This window comes from Ips typographus, linkage group LG1 (assembly GCF_016097725.1).
Source record: "Ips typographus isolate SLU linkage group LG1, UJ_Ityp_2.0, whole genome shotgun sequence".
NCBI lineage: Eukaryota > Metazoa > Arthropoda > Insecta > Coleoptera > Curculionidae > Ips > Ips typographus.
The window spans coordinates 9877869-9900892 of NC_138422.1; the positions used below are offsets into that span (position 1 = coordinate 9877869).

At 34.5% G+C, this 23024-nt stretch overlaps 3 protein-coding genes across 3 annotated transcripts; 2 read left to right on the plus strand and 1 right to left on the minus strand.

Moving 5' to 3' along the window:
• The first annotated feature begins 109 nt into the window (after positions 1 to 109).
• On the plus strand, positions 110 to 11651 carry Pif1 (Pif1 DNA helicase). The gene is made up of 10 exons (XM_081977890.1): positions 110 to 589; positions 646 to 858; positions 3103 to 3320; positions 3379 to 3572; positions 3625 to 3865; positions 8320 to 8463; positions 8518 to 8624; positions 10951 to 11104; positions 11157 to 11343; positions 11397 to 11651. The coding sequence occupies exons 1-10, from the start codon at positions 288 to 290 to the stop codon at positions 11566 to 11568; spliced, it is 1932 nt and encodes a 643-aa protein (XP_081834016.1). The 5' UTR covers positions 110 to 287; the 3' UTR covers positions 11569 to 11651.
• Positions 11652 to 13223: 1572 nt separating this feature from the next.
• On the minus strand, positions 13224 to 13884 carry LOC145739558 (uncharacterized). Its single transcript, XM_081994952.1, has 2 exons — positions 13485 to 13884; positions 13224 to 13432 (listed from the first exon to the last, which is right to left on the minus strand). The coding sequence occupies exons 1-2, from the start codon at positions 13882 to 13884 to the stop codon at positions 13224 to 13226; spliced, it is 609 nt and encodes a 202-aa protein (XP_081851078.1).
• Positions 13885 to 20168: 6284 nt separating this feature from the next.
• Positions 20169 to 20781, plus strand: LOC145739709 (uncharacterized). The gene is made up of 2 exons (XM_081995006.1): positions 20169 to 20186; positions 20233 to 20781. Exons 1-2 carry the CDS (start codon positions 20169 to 20171, stop codon positions 20779 to 20781), a joined length of 567 nt encoding a protein of 188 aa, XP_081851132.1.
• Positions 20782 to 23024: the final 2243 nt, after the last annotated feature.

The following is a 23024-nucleotide window of genomic DNA, read 5'->3' on the forward strand; positions in this document are numbered from 1 at the left end:
AGTGGAAAGTCGCACATTATACATACTACTACGCTACTACCACACTTTCAGGAAGGAAGATTAGCTGTCAATGTCATTGTCACTTTTTGAAAATATTTCGGTTTGTTTTGTTTTTGTGTTGACGTTGGCAAGAAAAGAGGGGTTAAGTAACAGAAAAGATGGAGCATTGAATGTTTCTCAAAATTAGATTTTTCGGAAAATCCTGACTAAACTAGTCACTTTCCTATTAACAGATAGCTTTTACTATATCCTAATAAACAATTTAAGCGGATATATACAGGAAAAAAATGAGTAACGATACAGTATTATGCTGTGAAGTAAACATACAATGGCTGAACAAGCAGGGGCTCACGCAACGCAAAATAGCCAGCAAACAGGCGTTTTTGAGGCTTTTACGAGGCGACGGTCAGGACCTATTTGTCGAGGTAACGGCTGAAAAAATAGCTCCAGTTAAATTCAATTTTGGCAAGGACACACAAGTGCATAACAAATTTATGAGGGAAGGCAAATCATCTATGAGGTTTCCCAGTCAGAATGCCACGATTTTTTTGAGTAATGCTCCACCAGAAAAATTGAAAAACTTTTTAAAGTAAGTGTATTTTATTAGCTGTTATATCAATCATAGTTGCTGGTTAAATTTTGTAGGATGATTTTTATAAAGATGTCAAGTGGAAAATCATTGATGCCCAAACCTACTGCATCTTTACGAGCTCAAGCACTGACACATAAACCTAATCATTATGATGAAATTTCTCCTGTAACAAATGGAGAATTAGATGCTGCATTTAGGAAAGCAAATGGTAAATCGACTGAAACTACTCCATCTCCATTAGCAAAGAGAAAAAGGTCAATAGATCGGTAAGTAAGTAGGTACTGTAGTGCAAATTTAGCTTACATTTGGTTATACTCAAGTTTACAATAATGCCAGCTGAAGAAAATCCTTTATAACTTAAAGAGAATCCAGAGTTTCTTTATTAAGTTATTTACCATAAAAGATGAAAGGAAAATCCATTTCTATTTTATTTTTATATTTACTTAAAAAGTAATTAAAATACATATCTGCATAACTGAAGTTTGCAGTTTATTTTTCAGAGGTAATATCATGGGAGCTTTACAATTTAACCAATTAGTTGAATTTGACCAATTTTAAGTAAATCGCCAATAATAAATAGTAAGTAATACCTATATTTTTAAAAATATCCATAAAAAGGCATGACAAGCAGAGCTGTTGGGGCTGTTGCAATTACTCAAAAAAGTAATTGAATTACACTTGGCAACTACTCTAAAATTGGAGATAATTCATTATCATACATACCTAATTAATTATTGGCAAATGACAATAATAGATCAGTATTTAGTTTGTGGATGATGATCCTTTATGGTAGGAATTAGTGGGCATTACTTGGGAATTCGCAAAATAACAAAAATATAAATACAGTTTAGTGACAGGATGCACCACAAACATTTTTTAATTGATTAAATGCTAATTTGACTATAGAAAATTAGGAAAATACGGTCACGTGACTTACTAGATCTACCACGACGTAATGCTTGGAAATTTTTTGAAAAAATGTTTTTGCAAATGACAATTTTCGTAAGGGTCAAATTTGCCTGAAACAACTGCCACTATCCTAATGGGTTTTGCGCGTTAGGTTGGCCAGTTAGTGCAAGCGAAAATCGACCTTAATGATTGTATTTCTACAGTTTTGCTACTACCCTAGATTTGGCAATCATTGTGCTAGGTTTGTGCCAAATATCCGGGCCATATCCGCCTGATTTAAAAAAATCCTTTAAAGATATTAGAGAGGTAACAGTGAAGGAAAACATTTAGTTAGCTTTGGAGCCCTCTGGCGGCCAAACGAAGCAACCTATCAACACAGACGGCCATGTTTTTTTGAAAGCCCATTTTATTTTCTATCCATTGACATATAAAAGTCTATACAAAGTGTTGTGTGTAACAATAAAGACAGTTTTGACTGAATTTAACAACTACTACTTTAACCTTTTTTAATTCAGTTATTTTGAAAGTTTCAGGGTGGTTCAATGTATCAATCTAAAAAAATGCTTTTTTTAAATAAATGACGTAATACAAACTTCCTTTAACTTTGAACAGAGAATCAGAAAGAATTAGGAGTGTTTTGTTTGAAAAACTAGACTTTCTGTACTTTTTTAGAACTGATTTTTTGACCACACTGTATTATATATTTGGACGTTTTTCTGCACCCGTTCCTAGAACAAACTTTGTCTAACATGACAAAACACAACAACCAAGAAAAAAACCTTTCCTGATATGTATAAATTAAAAATGATTAGGAGACCAAAAATATCAAATTTTACATAAAATGGTAAATACCTCAGAAACGGATACAGATAGGTATACAACATTAATACACGAAATATGTCTATAATTTGACGTAGAATACAAAAATGAAAAAATATACAGGGTATCCCATTCTGGTTAATTTGTTGCAGGCATATTTTCGTATTTTTACTTTTTTTATTTAAAAAAGGTTTTTTTAGACTCTCCAGTTGTAATAATTCATGAAGTTTCTAATGTAATAATTTTTGGTTTGAAATTGTTAGGCTAGGTTAGGTTAAGTTAGAAAAGTAAGAAAATAGTGGGCATTACTGGCATATTAGGAATTAGTGTATACAATTTCACTCAGAGGTTTACCCCTCGGAAATACATAATCAAAAAATTAAAACCTATTGTTTTGGCATCAATTGAGAGAGACAAACATATTCTACTTATGTATATTTACCAAAAACACAGGCAACTTGATACATACAAATATAATAAAAATATTTTAAGGTATGAGAAACTTAATTAGAACCAAAATAATCTGAAAGTATTTGAACTACTTTAAGGTAGTTCAACTACTGATGACACTGTAAAAAAAGTTTACATTACAATAAGTACAAAAGTAGTAAATTGCAACTTTCATTTGCTACTTTTGCTTAATAATTAAAAAACCAAGAATTACAAATATTACAATGATTGTTTTTTAAAAGTAATTCAGTTTTAGTAGTTCAATTACTTTTTTCAATGGGGTTGCAAACCATAGTTGAATTTAAGATTTTAAGTACCTTACGTCTTTTTAGAACTAGTATGGATAAAGCACCTGCTGCAAAGAAACTATACGCTAGTTCTCCAGTTCCAAATGATCCATTAGATGTAGAACAGAAAGATGTTCTGGATGCGTGTCTTTCCGGCCGAAATGTGTTTTTTACTGGAAGCGCTGGAACGGGGAAAAGTTACTTACTTAAGAAGATAATCGGCGCCTTACCACCTGACGTAACTGTAGCCACCGCTTCTACTGGTTTGTAGCCTATTTTCTATACTATTAAGATACAATTAGGTGATGATTAATTTAATAGGCGTGGCCGCTTGTCATATTGGTGGTATAACACTGCACCAGTTTGCTGGAATTGGAGGTGGCGATGCCACTTTGGAAAGAAGTGTTGAATTAGCTTCCAAAACCCCTACAGTCACAATATGGCGCAGATGTAAACATTTGATTATTGATGAAATCTCCATGGTTGACGGGAATTATTTCGAAAAAATTGAGGAGGTACGAGCCGAGATTTTGTGTGACAGTGCGTGAATTAAACCTTTACTTGCAGGTTGCTCGTAGAATTCGCAAAAATGATAAACCATTTGGTGGTATCCAACTGATACTGTGTGGGGATTTCTTTCAACTACCGCCAGTATCAAGAAGCATTCCTGGTGAGAAGTCAAAAGGGCCGAAGTTTTGTTTCCAGACGAAGGCGTGGCAAAACTGCATGCTTAATGTTTTTGAACTGAAGCATGTGCATAGACAGACTGATAATAAGTTTATTACAATTTTGAATAAGATTCGAGTGGGTAAGTGCTTTATTTGTTTTTATTTAAAAGCCAAATATTTTTTTTATTTTGTTTGTGTTTATTATGTTATTATTTTAGAGTCTGTTGAATAATTAAAAGTTTTGTCTAGTATTTATTATTATACAGGGTGTGGCTAGGGGTAGATCGCTGAAGTATTTTGGTGTACACACTCGAGGTATTATGAGGCACTTTGCCAGTATTAGGAAGCATTATCTGAATATTTCAAAATGTTTTGTTAGAATTTTGAGCAAAATAAAGCCTTTTTAATAGAAAGTTTGCGATATTTTAAGGAATACTTTTCAGTAGACAATACACTGTATCAAAATAACTAAATTGACTGAAAATTGCACAGAATAGCATAAGCACATGTAGTTATTATGGTAAAATCTTTGTTACATTATATTGAGTTGAGACAATAATCATTACCAATTATAATATTTTACCAATTTTTCAACCTTGAAACTACATTTTTAAGGTTACATGCCGGTTTTAGACAGATGTCAACTGGCCTTTACAGTGTTGCAAACTGAAAAATTGCGTTATTAAAGTCACGTGACGTGTATTTTGCAATTCCAGTTTTTACAACTGTCTAAATTTAATTTATCAATTTTTCAAAGTTTAAATTGCGTTCTGAAAGTCACGTGACTGTTTTTGACAATGTCGCCTCGCCTTTACAGTGTTGAAAACTGAAAAATTGAATTATCGAAGTCACGTGACGTGTATTTTGCAATTTAGGTTTTTACAACTGTCTAAATTTAATGTATTAATGTTCTAAAGTTTAAACTGCGTTTTGAAGGTGACATTACTGTTTTTGACAATGTCAACTGGCCTTAGGTACCTGAAATCAACATAAACAAAAAATATCGCAAAAAATTATTAAGAAAATCGGGAATATTTATTTTTATTTTTAAAACAGTAAAAATGTAAGTACATACAACTCAAATTAACAAAAAAAATACAAGTAGGTAATTCTAAGAAAATTAATTTTGGACAGAACCGTTATTATTAATAGTAATATTTATTGTACAATTCGTATTATTGTTGAAGCTCAATCCCTTTTGCATTTCTTTTTGTTGAACTAAAGACTCTGCTAAAGATGTTGAAGCGGAGTGTTCGTGTGTGCTTTGGTTCTCTTGATTGACTGTTACAGATGTTGTAGTTTCCAAGTTACAAGGGCTAAACAACTTCCGTGATACTTCAATTTTTCTTTGTATGGACTCTTCTATATATCCTTCTGCTACATTGGAAGAAAGCCATCCTCCGTGTCTTTTCAAAGTGAGCAAATCACCGCCGTTTTCCACCAACATGGTTGCCGAAGAGCGCCTTAGCCCATGTCCGGTATATTCTTCGGGATTTTTTAGTTTTAGGTATTTTGCAACAAGTTTTGGAATACCACTGATAGTATGGCACCCAACATGTTGAGCGTAACATCTTTGGTTTCGGTATGCAACAAATAATCTTCTACTCTCCATATGTTTAGGGCGGAGATCTGCGTATTTACGGTAAATTGTACAGGGATCGAATTTGCAATTTTTATTGGTAATGGTAAAACTTCTTGACCTGTGAGTTTTTCCATCTCGTAAGAACACGACAAGGAAACGCCCATTATCTTCCACATCATCTAAACTCAAACGTATTAAATCATCTCTGCGGCATGCACCGAAGATGCCAAACACTAAAATTACTTTTGCTAGTAGATATTCTCCATCTGAAGCTTCACATAAAAATTTGGTTACTTGTTCTGCTGTAAGAATCTTGAATTTCTTTAGTATCTTAGTATATCCTACAGCTTGTCGTTTCAAAAAAGCAATCGTTTTTGGATATTGATGGTGAGTATTTTCTTTTATTGCCAAACAACTCTTTAACATAGAGAATCGACTCCATAAAGTGGAGGATTTCATAGTGTTGGCTTTTTCAGAAAAATATACTAAAAGAATATCGTCACTCACAATTTTGATTCGTTTCTGAGTCCGCCATTCGGTAAAACTGTTATATTCTTGTTCATATCTCAACCTGGATTTCACTGGTAATAAATCTGCACTCACTTCTGCCGCTCGTTGTAAGATATTTTCGGGAATATCCCGATTTTCTTCACAATCTGAATTCATTTTTGCAAAATGTAATAAATACATAAATACTTAATTTTCACTGACAGAAAATAAAATTTGTCATTAATAAATAAATCGTTGCTATAGACACATTACTCGTTTCTTTTTTTTCTTCGGGTTGCCATAGGATATCTAGTATCATGGATATCTATGTTTATTATTAAGCGCACGGAAAGAGGGATCGGGAAAAAATTTCCGTGCGCTGTTCCGAAAATGTCATATTTACTGTATTTTATAAACAGTTGAAAATGTAGTATTTTCTGTTAAGTATAATAAAAAAATGTTTACGTTGTCACCTAACCTAACCTAAAAACTGTCACGTGACTTTAAAAAATCTATTTTAGGTTTTTGGATCTTCAAAATTTGGAAAAGCATTACGTAACCTGAGAAAGTAATTTTTATTAGTCTTTATGACATTTTGACAAGGGTCTAATGTACAAATTGTAAAAGCAGGCATGTTACTTAATTAAACTGATCTAAATACTGTCATGTGACCAAAACAAAATTCTAAGGGTGTATTTCATCAAGGTTTATCGTTGTCTCAATACTAAGAGCCTCATAACTAAATTGCCACAAATTTGTAAACATTTGAAGTAGTTAATATAATTTAAAGGCATTTTGAGGTGTTTCAAGGCAATTTGAGGTAGTTTTAAGGTTTATTACTATGAGGCATTTTGAGCAATAATAGAAGGATTGTGAGGTATTTTAAAGGCATTTCAACAAGGTATTTTGTATGCAAAAAGGCATTTTGGTGTACAAAAAATTATCGGCGGTCTACCCCTCGCTGAAAGGTCTTTACAACGCTCTGCCGCAGTGAGCTGGGGTCAAAATAAAGCGATTTAGCCATATTTGCCTTGAGTAAAAAAGTTAATAATTACAGAGCGCCCTGTAGGCAAAGTTAAAATAAAGCAATTTTTAATCGTAGTTTTTATACCAAACCATTTAAAATTAAGAAATTAGGTATCAGGGGGTTTTCCAAGATGGGAAATTTATATCTGCCAAAGATTTTTACATTGATCGTAGAGGGCACCACATACGGTTCAAGCAATTTATTTAATTGCTTTGTTTTTTCTCGGTAACGGTAAATCACTTTTGAGTATAAAGGCGTATTTGCCTGTTATTTCTGCTTAGAAAAGGTATACCTTAGTCATGTCGCTATGGGCAACCGTTTTCGAGAAAAATGCGTTTGAACTACTAAATCTCAGTCTAAAACAGTCTCCAGAAGTAGCTCTGTAATTATCAACTTTTGTATTGAGGCAAATATAGCTAAATCGTTTTATTTTGACCCCAGCTAACTGCGGCAGAACGTTGTAAAGACCTTTCAGGGACCCTGTAGAAGTTCTGTCTTAAGTGGTTCAAACTTTGGCTTTGTTGGTCCTCTCTTGTCAGGCAACAGTGTAGTGTTCTAATAACAGTTTAGGTTTGGTTATATTTTCCTATATTTTGGATGGCAGTACTAAATTGCATCTCTTGCAGTAGTTTGATTAATGACTAGTTCTAAACATGTTCTGACAGATATTTGTCAAATGGTTCAAAGTTAGCACAAGCATGTGTCCGTATTCAGATTAGTATGGATTACGATTTTATGTGCACTTTAAGTAAAAACTGTTAATAAGTTAGAAACGGTTGAAGTTAGGTATAGGAAATGTATACATGGATTTGTTCTAAATTTAATGTTCTATTACAAACCATAATACATTGGTGGATCTATTTAAAAAACGAACTTATGGCAGTTTTTCTATCTGTCAGACAAGTAAATATTGACCATCCTGTAGGTTTTTTAAATTTTCTGTCTCTTAGTAGTATTGGCTAACTGAGGACAAAAGGTCACATCAGCAAACCTTTCAGAACTTGAGATGTTAATTATTGTTTAGACTAAGATTTTGCTGACAAATCCATTATTTTTATGGAATATCTAAGAAATGGTGCAAGATAAGTAAGTATAGGGAAGTATTAGGAATAATTACTAGCTTTTTTGTGAGGAATTCAAAACTGTGATTAGAAACAGGGTGTTCCATTTGAAAATCAAAAGGGGGTTCTGTCTGACTGATCTGGCAACACCGCAAAGTAAATATTTTAAGGAGAGAGTTTAGATCCAACCTAGACTACACTACAAATTTTATCGAAAAATATTGGGCTTTTTTCTAGATACTTATAATATACCATCAGCGTGAATTACCCTGTATAATATTGCCACATTATAGACTTGTAGAGGAGGAAATGTGGAAATAGTAAAGTGTATTTTTTTTCGGTTATGTAATTTTTAAAACGGTGTTTTATTCCTGTATATGCAATTTTTTTCAAATTTCTTTACTCCGACAAAACCAATATTTTTTATATCTTCAGGTAAAGTGGACAATGAAGTGACAAATATCCTAGCTGCTACTGCCAAGCAGAATATCGAAAACGACGGCATTTTGGCCACTAGACTGTGTTCCCACACTAAAGACGCTGATATTATTAATGAATCCAAACTTCGCGCTTTAACAGGTTTGTATTAGGTAATATTTCTTCTCGGTTTGGTTTTAATTTAAAATTTATCAGGAGAAAGTAGGTTATTTGAAGCGGAAGACGCTACCCCCGGATCAACTAAACAGTTAAACAGTCAAACTCCAGTTCCTGGACGTTTGGAGCTTAAAATTGGCGCTCAAGTAAGTCATTTCTAGTGCGGTCATCTAGTGAGTGACAAATTAATTTCTGTATCAAAGACGATCCCAAATAATCGATAGAGAATCTTCTCAAGTAGGTGAGAAGTCCGCAAGATGGCGTAATGTGAATAATAAATACTAACACAACCACGTTAATTGAAAAAAGTGAATATTTCTATAATTTCACGATTCAACAGAAACACTTTGTATACTGCGTGCAATATACAGGGTGGTCCAGTTTTAAATGTCAATAATTCACCATTCGATAGCCCATCAAAAAATAAATTAACATACATTATGTCATTTTCCTGAAAAATGCTTCCCAAGGAAAATGCAGTCCATAAATGTTCAGTTTAAAAAAATCGGTTTCTTGTCATTGTCAGACCGCTGGAGCAATTTTAATCAAATTTAGAACAAATACATATAAAATCAATATTCATTATGTGGTGTTAATGACGTTTGTCAAAACTGTCCAGTGGTGTGATTACAGAAAGATGGTTTTCACTTTTTTGCCTTATTCTCTACCACTGGATATTTTTCAAAAATTTCAGGTTTTTTTTACTTTACTTGTTCAATTTGACAAATTAAGTATCTCTTATGAAATTCTGTTTTGAAACTTCGTTTACGAAATAATTATTACGTTCAAAGACCCAAAACCAACTTTCAAAAATTGTCTTGAAAACGGGGAAAATTGACTTAAGAAGCTTAAAAAAATTCTTTGTAGCTACTTTTCATAGTTTCCAGACAAACTGAAAGACTTCAGTTTGGAAAATGACTTAGAAACCAGTAAATTTACTTTGAAAAGGTGAAAATTGACTTGAGAGGCTTAAAAATTGTCTTTGTAACTAGTTTACACAGTTTTCAGACAAATTGAAAGACTTTAGCGTTGACAATTGACTTGAAAACTGTGAAAATTGACTTGAGAGGCTTAAAAACTGTCTTTGTAGTCAGTCATTATAGTTTTCAGATAAGTTGAAAAACTTTAGTAGTGGAAATTGACTTGTAGCCATGAGAAACTAATTTATCTAGAATTTTTGACTACAAATTCCCACATTTCAACCTCGAAAATTGACTTGGACACCAAAAAGTGGCATCAAAAGCTTAAACTTTTCATAATTTAAAAATACATTTCAATATTTTAGTCTTGAAAATAGTCTTAAATACAGGATATTGATATTAGATTCATGAAAATTGACTTGAAGACGTACTTTTCAGGTTTTTTTTACTTTGCTTTTCATTTTCTTAGAACTCTGGATTATTTTTAGGGCTTTAAAGCTGCTTTCAGCTTGGAAAATCGAGTTTTAGGGTTATCTTGACCAAGTTTTTGACATAGCAGGCTTAAAAAACTATTTTTACATTTTCCATAGGCTTAAACATGCCATTTCACGCTTTGTCAGTATTAAATTGACTTCTAGACGCTTCACTGTGCTTTAAGACTGAAAAATCGAATTTTAAAACTATTTTTTATAGTAAAAGTTTTAGACACTTCATTGATGAAAGTAAACAATTTTGGCATTAAATGCTACGATATTAGTTTTAAAAACTAATTTTTAGAATTAAATGAGTTCGAAACTTCGGACTGTTACCAGTTTTACACTATCTATAGTCTAAAAAATTGAACGCCAGTAAACATTAGTTAAAAAATCTAGTTTTTTGACTATTTTCAGTGTACTTGTTGCAAATTTGATCAGAATTGGTCCAACGGTCTGCCAGTTGTAGCAAAAAAACGATTTTTAAAACTGAACTTTAGAGGTCTGTGTCTTCCTTAGGAAGCATTCTTCAGGAAAATGACATAATGCATGTCAACTTATTTTTTAATTGGCTATCGATTGGTCAATTATTGACATCTAAAACTGGACCACCCTGTATTAGAATGCTTTAACCGGTTCACATCTTGTAAGCAACTTTGTTTTTCTTGTTTTTTTTTTATACACCATAATCGACATCAGCTCAATTTTATATAGTAAAAAGCGTCACCTGTTGTCGAAAATAATTAACTCCATTCAATCATTTATCCTGCATATAATAGAAAAAAACCTTCTCTTTTCAATAGTGTTTAGCTCAATGATCTACGAGAAAGGGTTTCGAAGTTCTCTACTATTAACCAGTCAAAAAAGCTGAGAGCCACTTGTATCTGGACACACTGTATAGTGCCTTCTATGGAAGAAAATAAGCTCACTCAATATTTAGTATAGTACAACTGATGTGAGAGTGTGTCTTTTCAATAACGAAAAACTTAATATTCTGCTATAAAAATAGTTTTTAAATAAAATTTTAAAGTTTATCATTCGATACATTAGACAGCCTGATCAACTGTTTACTTTTTAAGGTAATGCTTCTCAAAAACATTAGTGTATCTTCCGGACTAGTAAACGGAGCTCGAGGGGTAATAAAGGAATTCAGAAATGGCGTTCCAGTAGTCCAATTTCGAAACAAAAAAGAGTACACAGCGCAACGGGAACAATGGATTGTCAAAACTGCAGGTACGATCTTGCTGCATAAACAAAATCATCTTTTAATGACATATTTTTGTAGGTGGCGCTTCGTTAGTCAGAAAGCAAGTTCCCTTGAAATTAGCTTGGGCATTTTCAATCCACAAATCACAAGGCTTGACTTTGGATTGTGTGGAAATGTCTTTGGGACGAGTGTTTGAAGCCGGTCAAGCTTATGTGGCCTTAAGTAGGGCTCAAAGCTTAGACACATTGAGGGTGTTGGACTTTAAGTAAGTTGATTATTTTAGTCTAATCTGTGGTAATGTTTTGTAAATTGTTTTAGATCAACTCAAGTGTGGGCAAATCCGGATGTTGTGGCATTTTACAAAACTCTGGATCAAGTTAGGATAATTCCGTTGGGACCGAACAATAGGTTAGCTAAAAAGCCTAGTAAAAGCAAACATACTTTGAAGTCGAAATTGTTGATGCAGAAACCTATTGTGACTATATGCTGATTTTTAATTTTACTTTATTCACATTTTAAGTGAAAAATTGTACTGCTTTTTAGGGAAATTATATCACTTTGTATTTTTACATGCTTGAGAGTTTAATTCAAGTTAATAGTTTTTTTAGTATATTCATTTTTTTTTCCAGACTATACCAGGAGAACTCTCTACAGCATGTTTGATATTATTATTTGAACAACATTTCAGCAAGATTTTATAAAAAAAGTTATAAATTCATTTTTTTTTTGAAAATTTAGTTGAGTTGAAACTTGAAACCAAGGCTGTCACAATAGAGAACCTGACAAAAAAATTTGCTTTGCACCAGTGTCAATCGTAAACTCACGTTCTTCGTTGTTCAATAGTCCTTGAGCGATTAAACTACCCTTACACCTTTTAACCATAGAAATCCTTAATTTGGGGGCTGAAGAGTTACTTGCCAGGGGTCGCCCCCTTTCTCCGGCAACCTCGAGTTTTCCTCGTCCTGGTTTCTTCGGTACTGTGGATTTGGTGAACGAGACCGCTGCCTGTAATTCCTACTGTAGTGTCCTTTGCGTCCACAGTTGTAACATTTTATATCTTCTCTAGATGGAGAGTTGTTTCTTCTGCTATTGTCGCCTTTTTGCAGAATTTCATCCAGCTTTTTAACAATCAAATTCAAAGTAGAATCTGCTTGGTCTAACGTGCTTTGAATCTTCTTTATATCTGTGTCTGAATTCTTATGATATTCTTGCAGATAAAAGTCGATAGTAGGATTTATGTCTGGAAAAAACAGAGTTCAAAGTCTTGCGGTAGACAATTTAGCGATTGAAAAATAGTTATTAATTATTGTTCAAATATGGGCGAACATCTAACTTGAGCTGTGGTGAATGATGCATAACTATCAAATAATAAACCAATTTTTTCTTCTTCGAAATAGGCTTTCAGCCTGTTTTTCCAGCTTTAAGGAGTTCCTTGCGACGTCGACATCCAGCTATCCCTCCACCTCTTTGGTGGTCTGCCTGGCGGTCTTCTAGAGTGTGGTCTTCCGCCTCTCGCAATTTTCTCAATTCTATTGTCTTCCATTCTGTTGATGTGTTGATTCCACTCTCTCCGTCTCTGCCTCGTCAATCTTACAATGTCCTGTATGTCGCAGATTCGTCTTATTTCTTGGTTGGGTATTCTATCACATAGCCTGTATTCCGTGATACTTCGGAGCGTTCTCATCTCTGCCGTTCGGGTTCTGCTGGTGTCTGCCATGGTTTCTGCGGCATATGTGATTATTGGCCTTACGCATTCTGGTCTTTGCTTCTATTTTTAGGAATTGGTTTTTCCATCATATAATGTCTTTCAAACATCCGGCTATTCTAGAGGCCTTATCTATTTGATTCTTTACCTCAGATCTCCTGTCTTGATGGGCGGTTATTTCTACCCCTTAGTATCTCAAGGACATCACCTATTCTACTATTTCGTCGGTAACAGCTAGTTTGCATCTTCTAGGTTCTTTTGCTACAACTAGTGATTTTGTCTTGTTTATCGCAATGCCACGCCTTTTTAACATCTTTTATTATTTCGTTTATGATTAAGTTAAAGAGGGCTTAGAGACCCTCCCTGTCTTATTCCTATTGATACGGGCACTTCTTGGGTCAGGCTGTTGTTCACAAGTATTCTGGTTGTTGTATTGGTGTTCAAGATTTCAATAGTTCTATTTCTTCCGGAATGCTGCCCCGTCTCAACATGGTTGTGATTTCATTTAGCCTCACTCGATCAAACGCTTTGCTCAGCTCTATGAAGCACATATACGTCGGTTTCTCGTATTCGATTGATTTCTCGACTATTTGTCGAATGATGAATATGGCGTCTGTGGTAGACCTGTTTTTCCTGAATTCCTGTTGTTCTGAGATGATATCGCATATGATTTTCGTGAATAGTTTCATCACGACGCTTACTAGACTTATTCTTTCGTATTCCTAGTTGTTTTTTGTCGCCTTTTTTGAAGATAGGGATAGTAATGCTTTTTTTCCAGTCGGTTGGTATAGTTGTCTCATTTAAGATCTTTTGGTAAAGATTGGCTAGTGGTTTGCTTAGTGGTTTACCTCCGTACTTTATCAGTTCGTTGTTCAATTCGTCGATTCCTGGAGCTTTTCTGTTTTTTAGTTTCTTGGTATATTTTTTTACTTGTTCGTGGGTGATACGGGTAGTTGCTTCTGCCACTGCTGGCTTTTTCTGGTGTTGAGTCTCATCTTCGTCGAACATTTGTTTGAAGTAATTTATCCATGCCTCGCCCGGGATAGTTGTTACTGATACATATTCGTTGACTTCGCGTTTCCTTCGTTTTATCACTGACATTCAAATTCCCCATAATCACGATCTTTTCCTCGATTTCATCCTGCAGGTGCTCGTAGAAGGTGTCCATTTCCTCTTAGGTTTTGTTAGCGTCGAGGGCGTAGACGCTGAGAAGATGTATTTTGTCCTTGCCGATATCTAGAACAACTTTGAGTATTCTCTCATTGACGTAGAATGTATCTTTAATATTCTTTGTCAATTTGTTACTAATTAGCAGGCCTACGCCGGCTGTGGCTGTATTTCTCGCCTCCACAGTATTTGAGTATGTATTCTTTTATATGTAAGATCACCTTTCCCTCTGCGTTTAGTTTCGGATAATGCACATACCTATATCTATTTTGTGTGTTTTCATTTCCAGCAGAATCTCTTGTTCTCTCCCGTTCCAAGATCTTATGTTTTAACAGGCGCATCTTATCGTGTTTTTCTCCTCCACCACTTTTTTTTCTTTTTCCTTTTCCTGTTCGTATCCGTGTCTGTAGCTGGGATCGTCATCGTTGTATCCGTCCGCTTCCGAGGCTTTAATTTTTTTGTGCTTTCTTAATTGAAGATCGAGTGGTTTCTTATGATAATTATAAAGAAATGTAGATATTGTCCTAAATTTGTTGTATTTTGTATTTGTCTAAGTTAAGGTTTTCTGTCTTGATACATACTTAGACAAATTTAAAAGCGCTAAACACTAACTAAGAATTCAGCTACTACGATATTCAGCCTATACATTGTTTTTTGATAATATTGTATTTTATAGGTATTCACAAACAAGTGGTTTTACATATACAGGTGTAGTAAAATTTATTAACCTATATTTATTAACCTATATAATTAAAATTATATAATTTATTAAGGTAAATTTCCTTCTACTTTATCAATCTCTGTCACTCTAGAATAACATAGTTTGCAGGCTTTAGTTTTAACACACCTGAATGTGTATTTTCCAATTTTCACTCTAGTGCATATAACTTGATATTTATCTTTGGGTAACGAGACAGCTTATACTGCACTTTAAATTAACTTTAAACAAAACACAGTTTCTACATCAGCATTCTTGGTAAAGTTACTTTACGAACTAAGAAGCAGTAGGATATTAAGATTGGGGGCTTTAAAGGGGGTTATTATCATTATCTGGGAGACGAAACTCTGGTAAACAAACTTTATTTCAAGTTAAATTCGATTTGGCACCGATTCAAACCAGCGATGTAATTCGAAAAGGGAACACATCCAAAGATACAGAGATTAAAGAACAAATTACAGTACACACGAGCGCATTTATTGCGTTAATTAACCAGCCTATGCTGTACATCCCAATCATCCGTGGCATTGGAAGGTTACTGGATTACAATTTCGTTTCGATTAATATTACTGCGGTAATTGGGCCACGTGCCGCTCGTGGCAGCCCCATTTAACTGTCCTCAGTTCTTACAGAACGAGGTCAACGTAATGCCCCAACCAGGAATCTCAAAAAGACTCCTTGACATCGCGGTATGAGCCCCGCGATTTAAATCTCTCTTGATATAAAGTGTCCCGGTCGATGTTATATTTTTTAACGACAACCGCTCGTAAAATTGCCTTTGTGCTGCAATACATTTTATTACCATAGCATAAAACGCTTTTATATCCCTGGTTAAATCCTTTCCATTGTCACCCCCCCGAAGCATATTCAGCCAGGGCGGAAACATACTCTTTACGAGCGTCGCAGTGTAATTTTCTCAAAAAAGCTCGTTTATATCCAAGCTGTTATATCACTGACTGGGCGATAAAGAAACTATAAAAATAGGGGTGTTATTATTAGCTGCAGGAGAGGACACAATATCCCTTTCTTGTTTATGTGATGTATAAATTTGCGTAACAAAAACTAAGTAGTAAGTCAAATTAAAGTTAACAGAGTTGGAGACATTTATAAGAGATACTCTTAACTGGATGCTTTTATTGCTCTAAGTCCTCAAAGTTGAAATTACTTCCTTTAGACTTTTGTTGTTGTTCATTGTTTTGAAATCATACCAGGCTTTGTGTTTTTTTTTCTTTTACGTTTCTAAATTGCTCATTTTAATTTTTGTTTGTTGTGTATGTCAATCATTGCAATATTTTTTAATCACATTTTTCTAAAAAGTTGTCTTGTTTGCTCGGTGCCATAATCACCTTATTACATCCTCGTTTGCACTCGAATGTGGGTTGAAACGTAGCTGCATAAATAATCTAACTGATCTGCAGTACTTTATTCTTGATAATCTACCCAACTATATGTGAAATATACCCCTTTTAACAATAGTAAAGTTTTGTTTTTTTGATGTTTATTATCAATCCCAATCTTCTGACCGGTTTCGCCTTATTACGCCTTATCAGAGGTTATAGGGCTTGATAACAAAACCTTCATTCCAGTATGTCAACTGGATGCTAGATACAACAGCTATCATGTACCCCTTTTATTAATTTTTATACAGGATGGGTCAAGCTTTTTGTACTAAATTTTAAAAGAAGAATGTACCTCCTAAACTATCTTGTCAATTATATTCTTGCGTCATCCCATTTTTATTTGAATTGCCGTTTAGTTACAAATACTGTTTCTCATCTCACAGGAAAACTGAAACTTCTATCCACCAAATCGTTCAGTATATTTTTAATTCAACTTTTTTAAATTACACAGTGTGTTCAAATTTTGGTATGCCATACCATACGTTAACGTATATTCTAGATTAAGAACTTACACAGAATGCCCATGAAGACCTTATAAAAAAGCTTAAAGAAAATAGCGCAACTACTTTCTTTTTCTAGATTTTTTCATCCATGTTTGCACATATTTTTGTTATTATTTTGTTTTAAAATATTGATTAAAGACCAGAAATTAAAGTAGTCTATTGATATCCATATTAGTAATTAAATAACTGTGCTATTCTTCATTTCTTCAATGGACATTTACTACTAAATCAAAGATCGACACATCATGATCAACTATTGGAAAAAACTACAACTTTGCACAGATATGATATTTGTTAATGCAAAAATTAGAATTTACAATGTTTGACATACCTAATCACTTTACTAACACAATAATTTATCTACTGGTCAATGTTTTTCATGTAAATTTACAGATTAAAATACCAAGATACTTTGGTAAAAAGCTAATTTTGTTTAGATAGGTCACTGGTGTAGTGACAGTACAAAATAATAACAATATTTCCAATTTTATGCAAATTTATAGCATTTTTTGTAATCTCGCAGTTCACTCATGTTAATCTTTTAAAGATTAGTTTAAAAATTTTATATTATATTAGATCATTTTTGATTGAGCTCTTCTGATACGTTTTTTTATGGTTTAAGTAATAACCGTAAGTATAGTAGGTATGAATAACATGGATTTTATTTTCTAAAGTAAAATTACTCGAAAAAACGTAAGCTCTTTTTTAACAAAACTGCCCTTTTTGGTCATCTAAAAATAACAAAATTTAAAGTTTGTGCTCACTTTCTTCACATTTCCCTTAATAGGACACTTTCTGTATAAAAGCAATAAAAACTTAACGACTTAAAAATGTATAAGAATTTTTGAGAAATCTTTCAAATGTTCAAACAAAATAGCCATCTGAGACCATAACTAAACGACCTTTTCCAGAGATAAATGAAAAATAAAAAAGCTAAATCCAGGTTGAAAAAAGGTTTTGTGAAATATTAAAACGTTTACGACATCGTAAACTCTATCAAAAGATGTAAAAAAGATATATTCGAAATAAAGCCTACAACAAGGAAAGTAGAAAAAATACATAAAATTTCTGTAGGATTTCCCTCGTTCCGGGGTCCTGGGTGTATACAGAGGGAAAGTTGAAATAAATTGTCGCTCGTGAAAAATAAATTAACCATTTTAGAATTTAATGAGGTTTGCTTCCTTTTTGTTTAAGCTGGGAATTACTGAGATTTAAATTGAATTAAATTTTACCGTCTGTATTATACGCGTGAAACACGTGCACATTTTAGGGAGGTTTTTTCATTAATCGAAATTTGATAAAACATAGTGGTTTCGAAGATATTTATTAGCAGTGTTGCCAACTTTTGAATGATATAATTTCTCCAAAAACATTTTTTAATTTAGACAAATGTCAATTTTGACAGTTTAGACCAAATTTGCCAGGGTGAAAGCAAGATTGTATGCAGTGTTCAAACGTCACACTATTTTCGGTTCCCATTGGTCATTTCAACTGTCAGTGATATATCATTCTGGTCCATTATTCTATTGACCTAACCTCACCTAAATAATGGTTGCTGTTTTTAATTTTTTCAAAATTATCTCTAGGTAATGGATGGCATAAGATGGAATAATCAAAGAAACAACACTCCAGATAAAGATGAAAAAACTTTATGTATGTCAGTTTGCTGGAATGATGTAACGTCATGTAATAGCTGGTCACAAGATCTTAATCAGACTTTGTAAAGTGGTCATGTGACCAACTATCACATCCATTCCAGCACACTGACACAAGTCATACTCTACATCTTTGTCTAGTGCAATTGTTTGTAAGAATATTCTCTTCTTTTTGGTGAATTCCTTTATGAATAGTTTCCAAATCTCTATACCACATTAAAAAAGAAAAATTTGGTGTAAAATGTTGCCTTAATGATTAACTCCCATTTGGACCGTTGTACTTTAAGCCAAGCGAAAAGAGTCACAGTCTGAACTACACTTAACTTAAGCTTGCAAATGGCGGTTAGACGGGTTAATACATATTTCTGCTTATATGACACGGTACAACTATAACTGTCTTGTTTGTTGAGAGTATGTAAAAAAGCAGCTTTTAGCATCCTCCTTAGCGTTGGTTGGGCTAGAGCCAATAAGAACTCGATGGCAATAAATCTAACTTTACTAGTGCAGTAAAAACTTTTTACGACCGCCAGTAAAACAGGATCGGAAAGTGACCCTATGCACATATGATGGTCGATGGTAGCTTCTATACATAAAGCCCGAATTGGGACTCTGAAATCTAATTTTACCAAATCGGATAGAAAAAAACCTCGTAAAGTCTACGCTCAGTCTATTGTTCGGGTTCGTTTGGCGCTCCCGATTATCTAAAAGATTGGGGCTTTAAGGTTTTTATTTGTTTGTATGCGAAAAAAAAGTCGTGGAAAGTTTTTATTGGCGCGAAATTCGCTTTTACGGACCCCGGATTATTCGATACTTTCAAAAGGAATTGATTTTTATTAGACGGTCGTTTGGTAAATTGGGCCTTATTTTTTCATCGGACGCCTTTCAGTCTAAAAAGTTTTTCAGAGGAACTCTGCAGTTTATTTGTACTCGTTAGAACTTTCAGATATACAAAATGTCACTATTTAGCAGTAAAAACTTTCGTTCGTCGTATTTTACTATTAATAGTAGAGACCATAACTCAGGATTTAATGGTTCCTTCCTATTGTATGCAGAAAGTTTTCAAAGTGCGTTTTTGGCTTTTTTTGCTATTTATACTATTTTTTATAGACTTTATTTATGGTAGGCTGAAATTTCTAAACTGCTAGCTAGTCATCTGTGCAAACTAAGCCCCCCTTAATCCAAAGATTATAATTTTGGTGTGGTTTTAGAGTTGTTAGAGAGTCTACTAGGTATAACTGACGTAGATACAATACAAATGACCTTCCCAATCTCAATTTTTAACGATTTGTGTGTATTTTTGCCAGATTGACAGTTTGCTGTCATTAATTAGTTATCTATTTAAAGTAGAGAAACTTATTAAAATCGTTTTCACAAATATGAACATATTTAACATTATATAAAAAATACAAAATTATTCATAGGAAATTTATAGTAAGAAATAGAAAACTATTGTAAATCAATCGTCTCGTCAAAGGTGGAGAAACAAGTTTTTGACACATTTAAGTGTTTTTCCATCTGTGTTTAGACCACTGATTTGTAATGGTTCTCTCTTTATCCATTTATTCAGGTCATGGATCTTCTATAAATAATTTTGAAATTTTCATACCTGGAAGGTTTCGACTTAAGCCATTATTAGACCGATTTTGCGACGTCTCGTTGTCTTTTTGTCTCGTCTAGAGAATGGCAAGTCTAAGGCAGGATGGGGAGGGGGGTCGTTCATGATGGATCCAACTGGTTTACGGATGGATCCAGTAGAGTGGGGCTGACAGGGGCAGGTATCTGGGCTAAGACAGGCCAAACAGCGAAGCTCTTTGCATTGGGTACACACGCTACTGTATTCCAGGATGAGGTGCTTGGGATCCTGTATTGTGGGCTAGAACTACTTTCGGGCCTGTGACAGGAAGACACAATTAACATTTGTTCCGACAGCCGAGCTGCCATCATGACAATCAGTGCTGAGGTAGCACTCCAAATTGGTTCTGGAGTGTAAAAGAAACTTGGAAAAGTTGGCCCAAAAGAACGACATACGTCTTGTGTGGGTTCCGGGGCATGCTGCTATTCCGGGAAATGAAGAGGCGGATCGACTGGCAAAACTGGGAACTCAGAAAGTGCCTGTTGGTCCAGAGCCGACTGTGGGGATCGCCAATAGCAGGGTGATCCAGTCGCTAAAATCTTTAGCCCAGCAGCTGTTTCAAGAACGCTGGGACTCCGCCATAGGTATGAGGCAGGCCAAAGAACTCACCAGGGGCCCCTCAGTCAAAAATACGAAATACCTGCTGGAACTAAGCAGAGAGAACTTAAGGACGGTGACCGGCCTACTGACTGGCCACTGCCAGCTGAGACGTCGTCAGTACTTGATGGGTATAACCGATGATCCTACTTGTCGAGGATGCTTGGAAGATGAAGAGCCGGCAGGACATATCTTAATGTGGTGTCCAGCCTTCACTCGTTCGCGGACAACATTCCTGGGACAGTCAATAATGACGCCCAGGGCAATCAAGGAGCTAAGACCCAGCAGAGTGATTGGCTTTATAAAGTCGATTGGACTGCTGTAGCTACCAACAACCGGGACGTGACGGGCCCATACAGGAGGCCTATACGTTTCGGGGCGCTGCCCCCCCGGTTTGCCAAACAAACAAACAACAAACAACAACAAGCATGTTAGATATTAATATTAATGTAGCTAATTCTATGTCATTACAGACTGAAAAGCATCTTAATACAAAGTCAATAAAAAGACCAAAAGTACATAATCTAAGGATGACAAGTCGCCTGGTCTTGGCTCCAAACACCAAATTTCTTCTTCAACAATTTCATTTTTTTTTTATTTGTCTGGCATGTAATATCATCTTTTTATTACTGTTAATCGTTATATCGTCTGCGTATCTTTGGCAATACAAAACTGTCGCCAACAAAATAAAGAACACCTAGCATTTCCCTTTCACTGCTGCCTTTGTAGTGGTTTTACTTCTAAAGCAACTATTACTGCCTTGTTTTTTAGACTACTTTCTATCCATTTACCACGTATATTTCCATCAGCACTCTAGCAATAAAAGTAGCTTCTAGCATCTAGGAAAGTGGCAATAGCAGAGTCTTTGTCTTTTCTGGATCTTGAGAGTAGTAGATTTTTTGATTGATAAGCACAGGACCAAGGTGTTGTTTCTGATATACCTACCTCTCAGAGACTTTTGCAGTAATTTAAACATACAAAGACTTCATGCACTAACATAAAATCAACACCAACTAGGAAAATTTAATGAGGCTCAACATTTAGAAGGTTTGTTCGCCGAGACAAACTAGTAATCCCAAAAAACTGTCATTAATTGGTAAGTTAATATTACTGATTTCTTGCCAATTACTTTAGAAAATTCTCTCTTTGAACAAACCTTTTGTGTCCTAAATTTAACCTATTCATTAATTACTCAAACTCATTTAATTATCATTAACTGATGATCGCAATTTCATTTAATCAAGTGTTTTCCTATTTTATCTAAATTTTTGCAAATTTTGTTGATCTTTTCTGATGACAAACCACATCAATCATTTTTCCCCGAAATGTACGATTTTCATAAATATCTAGTGTTAACTGAGCTTTATTTAAGATTCTGAACAATTTGGAGAGTCTGGCACGCATATTTAACTAAAGCAAACAAAAAAATTATAAATATGCGAATCACTGCTTGAACTGTGTGACAGGCAAAAGAGAAAATTAATAAGGGAACCCTATGAATATGAGAGGGAACTTTTGAAACGTCAAAGGTTTTCCCCAAATTGGAAGTTGCACCCCCCGGTGTGCGTTCTCGCACACGCACAAAGCAACTAAGCTCGTTTTACGACGCCTTTTGGCACGATTTATTTTCGTCGGCTTACTGTGGAACAATAAAAAGTTACGCCTTTTTTCAATTTATTGCTCCGGGGTGTGACAAAAAGGAATCGGGAATTACAAGAATCAAGGTTAGGAGTATATGTGAGCACGTCGAGACTTTTTTATAATGAAAAAAAAAGACACAAACCGACGTTCAAAGGCCGGTATTTAGGGCAATTGGCTGTCGTCGAGGTTCGTAATTAAAATCTGTATTAATAAAATAAAATGTCAAGGGACTGGTGTCCTAGATACTCGGACAAATTTACAACCCCGGGGCCAGGTATGGCAACGTCCTATAAATTTCGGCCAGATTAGTTCACTTCTGGAAAAAAAAAATAAATGGTTGGGTGTTTCGCATCAAGTAGTCAAGATATATCAAGTCAGGACTGTGCTCCAGGGGTTAGGAAAACCTTTTACGTCGAGGCTATAATTCTCATCCCCTGTCGACGAACCAATTCGGTTCTACATTTAAATGCTTTTGCAAACCCACAGGTCTCTTATTCAATATTGCATCAGAAATAACCGAGGGGTAGACCGCCGATAATTTTTTGTACACCAAAATGCCTTTTTCCATACAAAATACCTTGAAATGCTTTTAAAATACCTCACAATATTATTGCTCAATATGACAATCCTCATGGAGACAATGCCTTAAAACTGCCTAAAATGCCTCAAATTGCCTTGGTATACATCGAAATTTTCATCACCTGATCTGTCACATTCAAACCTCAACTTAGCTTAAGTTGTACTTAAAATCGACTTGAAAGTGTCAGGGAAACAGGCATAAATTATTTAAACTGCCTCAGGATACCTTAAAATGTTTATACATTCGTGGCATTCTTAAATTTAGTTATAAGTCCCTTGGTATTGAGATAATGATAAACTTTGATAAAATACACCCTTGAAATTAAATTTTTTATGGTCACGTGGCAG

Bases quoted from the DNA above. Each gene is read 5' to 3' on its own strand.
- Pif1 (XM_081977890.1), top strand. From the start codon at position 288: ATGAGTAACGATACAGTATTATGCTGTGAAGTAAACATACAATGGCTG. The intron at 590-645 runs GTAAGTGTATTT...TAAATTTTGTAG, and splicing joins AAATTGAAAAACTTTTTAAA to GATGATTTTTATAAAGATGT. The intron at 8,625-10,950 runs GTAAGTCATTTC...TTACTTTTTAAG, and splicing joins AGCTTAAAATTGGCGCTCAA to GTAATGCTTCTCAAAAACAT.
- LOC145739558 (XM_081994952.1), bottom strand. From the start codon at position 13,884: ATGTCAGTGATAAAACGAAGGAAACGCGAAGTCAACGAATATGTATCA. The intron at 13,433-13,484 runs GTAAGCGTCGTG...ATATCATCTCAG, and splicing joins AATACGAAAGAATAAGTCTA to AACAACAGGAATTCAGGAAA.